We start from the raw sequence: 6,148 nt of genomic DNA, 5'->3' as shown, positions 1-6,148 counted from the left end.
TCTGTGTGTGTGTCTGTGTGTGTGTGTCTGTGTCTGTGTGTGTGTCTGTGTGTGTGTCTGTGTGTGTGTGTCTGTGTCTGTGTGTGTGTCTGTGTCTGTGTGTGTCTGTGTCTGTGTGTGTGTCTGTGTGTGTGTGTGTCTGTGTGTGTGTCTGTGTGTGTCTGTGTGTGTGTGTATGTATGTATGTAGAGGAACATGTATGAATGCAGGTGCTGTTGGCGTTCAAAAGATGGTGTAGGATCTCCTGAATCTGAAGTAATAGGCAGCTGTGGGCCACACTGTGTGGGTACTGGTGAAAAAAAAATCAAAATTTTTTATATAGCCAAAAGAAGTGACTAATAAATAGGGCAAAGTGGTATGTGTCTGTATTCCCAGTGGGAGGTAGAAACAGGAGAATCTCAAGTTCTAAGCCAACCTGTGTAGTGAAATACTGTTGCAAAAAAACAACAAAATTGAAGAATGTTTTTGTGATAGTATCAGTGAATTTATTCTGACCTTTAAAATGTTCTTTTTGAATTGGATGTAAAGGGTTTTATGCTGATACATGGTAATATAAGATTCTTAAAACAATATATGTATATAGTCTGGTCTTCATTTGGATACCTTTAGATTAGTATTTAGAAAAATGAATATTAGTAACCTAGTATTAGAAATATAAGTGTTAGAAATTATTACCCAAACTTGGAAAACAAGTTTAATTTTAAAGTTGTGACATAGGGAATATTCTTCTGTTGGGTACTCTTAAGTTCTCTTCAGAATAACAAAACTTAAAAATATGAGTTCTGAACTGAAAAGAAAATATAAAAGGAAGAAATGAATCAACTAAAACCTTGACTGCTCTACAAAGAAAGACTCTGTCATAAATATTATCATTTGATATATGACACAAATCAGAAATGAATGTAGTTATAGGAGAAAAGATAAAAATGATGACCAAGCGTAGAGATGTGGGACTGGAGAGATGGTTCAGTAGTTAACAGTTTTCTGCTCTTGAAGAGGACCTGGAGTCAGTTCCCAGCACCTAGATAGCTTACAGCTATCTGTCTCTAGTGCCAGGGGCTCTGATATATTGTGCACACATGATACACATAAACTCACACACACACATAAAAATAAAGGCAGATTGTAATGAACAGAAATGTGTCATCACAAGTATCTTGCATTGAAAGCTCCTTAGATAATATCTGAAGGAGGTCGTCATCTACCTGCATTTTACCTACTGTGCTTTTGGCAAGGGCAAAAACAGATTCTAACCATTGAACTATTTTACATTGGATAAATATATAGTTAAGGGGTAGAAATACGTCTAAGGCAAGTTGTTTTTTAAACCATTTCATGTTGATGGAATCTGCATTGTATGGGAGTGAATCAAGGAGTAGGAAGCTGAGAGTCAGGATCCGTGATTCAGAGTTACTGAGATTGCTTCCCAGAGTCCTCAGTGACCTGCTCTTTGAAAGTCAACATAGCATCTTCATTTATCTTTCATTAGACCACAGCGTTCCTAAGATTAATTAGTCATTTTACCATTATATAGCATAGGCCACACAACTAGAGTTTCCTCTCTGATCCTATGAATGTGTAACATACTCATTTAACCCTAATAAATATGAACATGTGCTTAGTAAATAAAATGAGCATCTATGACTTTTGTCAGTTTTCTGAGTAGCAGCATAAGAAACCAAGTGGAACCTGTTTTTAAGTCTAATGAAGCATAGCCACGTGGTAGGTTTTTGTTTTTTTTGTTTGTTTGTTTGTTTGGTTTTTCAAGTCAGGATTTCTCTGTGGTTTTGGAGCCTGTCCTGGAACTAGCTCTTGTAGACCAGGCTGGTCTCGAACTCACAGAGATCCTCCTGCCTCTGCCTCCCGAGTGCTGGGATTAAAGGCGTGCTCCATCACCACCCTGCTTAATGTGGTAGATTTTTAAAAAATCCTTTATCAAGATAAATTTTGTGTATCATAAAATTCCACGTGGCAAGTTTGGGGCAAGGAAGGTGTTATTTAAAAAAAAGAAGGAGGAGGAAAATGTTTCCAGTTATCATCTATCCACAGCCATGCAGCAGCTGTTTCCTTTTTAGTACTTCTCATCACCTAGTTTTCAGAAGGGACAAACGTCCTAACAAGAACTTGTTGGGTACCAAAAGGAGTCGAGTCCCCTGCATCTACAGAAACTTAACCAAGTGCTGATTGCAGTTATGCTCTTCTGCGGTCACTGCACTGGTGGACGAGGCTCATTCTTGGGCCACATCTCTTTGTCTGTATACTGTCTTTGCTTCTTAAATGTTAAACCTTTTCTTCGAGTCTTCATTAAAGAGAAAAGAAAGTTACCTATGGAACTTGGAGTAACTCTCTTGGATTGGCTTATGGAAAGATCAGTCACTCTGTAGTCGATAGTGCTGCTGCTCTGTAGGCATCAGGCCGTGTGGTAGTACTTAGGAGAAATCACAAGGCGGGATTTTTCTACACCACCTCAGGCACCCAGCTTGTAGGAGCATTCATCCTTCTCTGTCTCTACTTAATGTCCAACCATCTTTCAAGGCTTATTTCATTTCCCAAACCTTTCTTGAGATCTTCCCATGCTCAAACCCCTGCTGATATCCCTTTTCTTTGATCGTTCATATTGGTTTTGCATCCTTTACAGGATTTTTTAAATTCTATATGAACAGAAATTACTTTCCATTATCTTTGGTTCTTATTATGTAATGAGTAGCACATAAGAGATGCTAAAGTATTTACTGATTCTTCTATTTTGTACAACCTTTTCTTTTCCTAGAAAGATATTCAGAGCAGACTATAGTAAACTAGCTTGTTCTGACACAATTACCAAGTATTGGTCTCTCTGGTTATTTGAAGGTTATCTGAGAAGAGGGTAAAAGGGGACTTTTCAGGCCCTAAAGAAACTGTTAGGATGTAAGTTGTGCGGTAGCCCAGCTGTTGACTACAGTTTACTCTCTTACAGGTACTGCAGGAGAAGAGGCTGGGTTCGTTCCACCCTCATTATGTCTGTCCCACAGACAAGTACATCTAAAGGAAAAGTCATGCTTAAAGAGTATAGTGGACGCAAGATTGAAGTAGAACACATTTTTAAGTGGATAACTGCCCATGCAGCTTCTCGAATCAAAACTATATATAGCGTTGAACATTTGAGAGAAGAATGGAATAAAAGTGATCAGTACTGGATAAAAATATACCTATTTGCAAAGCTTGACCAACCACCAGCTTTCTTCTCTGCATTAAGCATAAAATTTACTGGAAGAGTTGAGTTTATTTTTGTTAATGTGGAAAATTGGGACAACAAGAGTTATATGACAGATATTGGTGTTTATAACATGCCATCATACATACTTAGAACTCCTGAAGGAATTTACAGATACGGTAACCACACAGGTGAATTTATATCCCTCCAGGCCATGGATTCATTTTTGCGCTCATTACAACCTGAAGTAAATGATCTGTTTGTTTTGAGTTTGGTTCTAGTTAATCTTATGGCTTGGATGGACTTATTCATTACACAAGGAGCAACCATCAAGCGGTTTGTGGTTCTCATAAGCACTTTAGGGACATACAATTCCCTATTAATTATTTCCTGGCTACCTGTGTTGGGCTTTCTACAGCTCCCTTACTTAGATAGCTTTTATGAATATAGCTTAAGATTATTGCGATACTCTAATACAACCACACTGGCTTCATGGGTAAGGGCAGACTGGATGTTTTACTCTTCACACCCAGCCCTGTTTCTCAGTACGTACCTTGGACATGGTTTGCTAATTGATTACTTTGAGAAGAAGAGACGGCGCAGCAACAATGATGAAGTTAATGCGAATAATTTGGAATGGTTATCAAGTCTGTGGGACTGGTACACCAGCTACCTCTTCCACCCGATTGCTTCTCTTCAGAACTTTCCTGTAGACTCTGACTGGGACGAAGACCCTGACTTATTCTTGGAACGGTTAGCTTTCCCTGACCTTTGGCTTCATCCTCTGATACCAACTGATTATATTAAAAACTTACCAATGTGGCAGTTTAAATGTCTTGGGGTACAGTCTGAAGAAGAAATGTCCGAGAGTTCTCAGGACACTGAAAATGACTCAGATAGTGACAACATGGACACTTTTAGTAGTAAGAATGTATGTGAAGATAGACAAAGCATGGTTCACTGTGATGCTGGGGCTTGTTCATGTGCCAATAAATATTGTCAGACCAGCCCGTGTGAAAGGAAGGGGAGGTCATATGGATCACATAACACTAATGAAGCTATGGAACCGGACTGGTTAACTTGGCCTGCTGGTACACTGCACTGTACTGAATGTGTTGTTTGCCTTGAGAATTTTGAAAATGGATGTTTGCTAATGGGGTTACCTTGTGGTCATGTATTTCATCAGAATTGCATTGTTATGTGGTTGGCTGGGGGCCGACACTGTTGCCCTGTTTGCCGTTGGCCTTCGTATAAGAAAAAGCAGCCATATGCACAACAGTTGTTGTCAAATGATGTCCCATCATAACCATGTGCAATTTGTCTTTAATAAGCTTTGAGTATCTTACAGCTTGCCTTTTTAATGTTAGTCACAAGTTTTGTGGTTTGAAGTTTAGTTTAATGTTAGTGCAGTGACAGGAAGTACACATTATGCTGATGTTGATGGCAGAGTTGATCTGGTTGCCTGTGTGTCAGTTGAATGCATACTAAACTGTAAAAATTTATTTCCAGCATTGGAAATTCAGAAGTTAATGTTTTTTGTAAGCACAAAAGAAGTATAGTAGAAATTTATCCTAGGAAGACTTTACAAGGCAGAGTCAAATCTAGTAGGACTGAGCTGGTTTCTTATTCTAAATGTTTTCTCCCTTTTTACAATCTTTGTCCAGCACCTCTTGGTTAAATAATGTATGCTCTGAGACATGAAATTAAAGCAGATCTATGAAATAAATTATTTTAAAACCAGAAGGTTATAGGTTTTCCAGTGTTAAGTTGTGGTACGGTGACTGCTTTTTGTAGGTGTGTTGCTGGTGTGTTAATTCCACGGGGAAGGAGAGGGCAGGAATTCTGCTGCTGCCGCTGCTGCTGCTGCTGCTGCTGCTGCTGCTGCTGCTGCTGCTGCTGCTGCTGCTGCTGTGAGTTGTGGAATCCTCACCACTAGGCAGCTTTGACAGGAAAGCATGTCATAGGGTTTTTAAATAAGTGTTACAATTTGTTATTTAGCATATTCATCTAAATAAAAGCAACTATGGCTTATTAGTCATACGAGGACTAGCTTGTATGTTTAACTGACTTTTTAAAAAAGTTTCAGTGCTAGAGGAAAGCTGAGATTTTAGATACTCATAATATCCATTTCTCCTTAATGCCCCATATTTGTATTTTATTACATCTACTTTATCACTTTTTTATTACAATTTTAATATTTTTCCTTTTTCCCCCCGAACCTGTTGAAAATAAACTGAATCATCGTGCTGCTTTAGCCCTGATCTGTCACCGTATGTCCCCTATAATTAAGGGCTTTCTCTGCAGACACCACATCACTGTCACCCCTGAAATATAATACTGACTCAGTAACATCTGATACATGACCTTTGTTCCCTATATCTTTTATGTTTCATCTTTCTTGTGACTGTAACGAAGAATCATTTATTGGGTTTGGTCTCCTCTCCTTTCATCCTGTCCTCTGGAGAAACTGCTGTCCTTTTGTTTTTGTTGTTTTGTGTAGTGCTAAGGCTTGAACTCAGGACCTCGGCATAATAGGCAAGTACCCTGAGATGCACCTCAACCCTCTTTAGTTTTTTAATTTTGAGATAAGTCCCATTAGGTTTCCTGGGCTACTCTCGAACTCAGTGTGGCTCAAAGAAGCCTTACACTCAATCTTCCTGCCTTGGCCTCTGGAGTAGCTACGATTACAGGCTTGTCCCACAGGTCTGGCACCCTTTCTGATACTGATGTTGGAAAGGTACAAATGAATGGGTTTGCAGTGTTCCTCATTCTCTTTCATGGTAGATGTGAGTGTTGCCCATGTGCACATCAGGATGCATGTGCTACAGCTTTATTGTTGGTGATGCTAAATTTGTGTAAAGTGCTACCTGTCAAGTCTCCTTTGTGGGACACTTTCTCTCTCTGTAGCAACCTGTGAGTATACGATCCTTATCCTTTGTGGGACACTTTCTCTCT

General features: G+C 39.2%; 1 protein-coding gene across 1 annotated transcript in view; it reads left to right on the top strand.

The window, feature by feature from the left end:
* Rnf103 (ring finger protein 103) overlaps window positions 1-4,936 on the top strand; it is a 12,685-nt gene extending 7,749 nt beyond the window's left edge. The window contains exon 3 of the mRNA XM_013352857.2: window positions 2,957-4,936. Within this exon, the coding sequence (XP_013208311.1) occupies window positions 2,957-4,499 (1,543 nt within the window). The 3' untranslated portion in view covers window positions 4,500-4,936. The remainder of the gene's footprint in view (window positions 1-2,956) is intronic.
* The last annotated feature ends 1,212 nt before the right edge of the window (window positions 4,937-6,148 follow it).

This window comes from Microtus ochrogaster (genome assembly GCF_000317375.1).
Source record: "Microtus ochrogaster isolate Prairie Vole_2 chromosome 14 unlocalized genomic scaffold, MicOch1.0 chr14_random_3, whole genome shotgun sequence".
Classification (NCBI taxonomy): Eukaryota; Metazoa; Chordata; class Mammalia; order Rodentia; family Cricetidae; genus Microtus; species Microtus ochrogaster.
The sequence above is the reverse complement of the archived record's forward strand: the minus strand, read 5'-3'. Positions and strand labels throughout refer to the sequence as shown.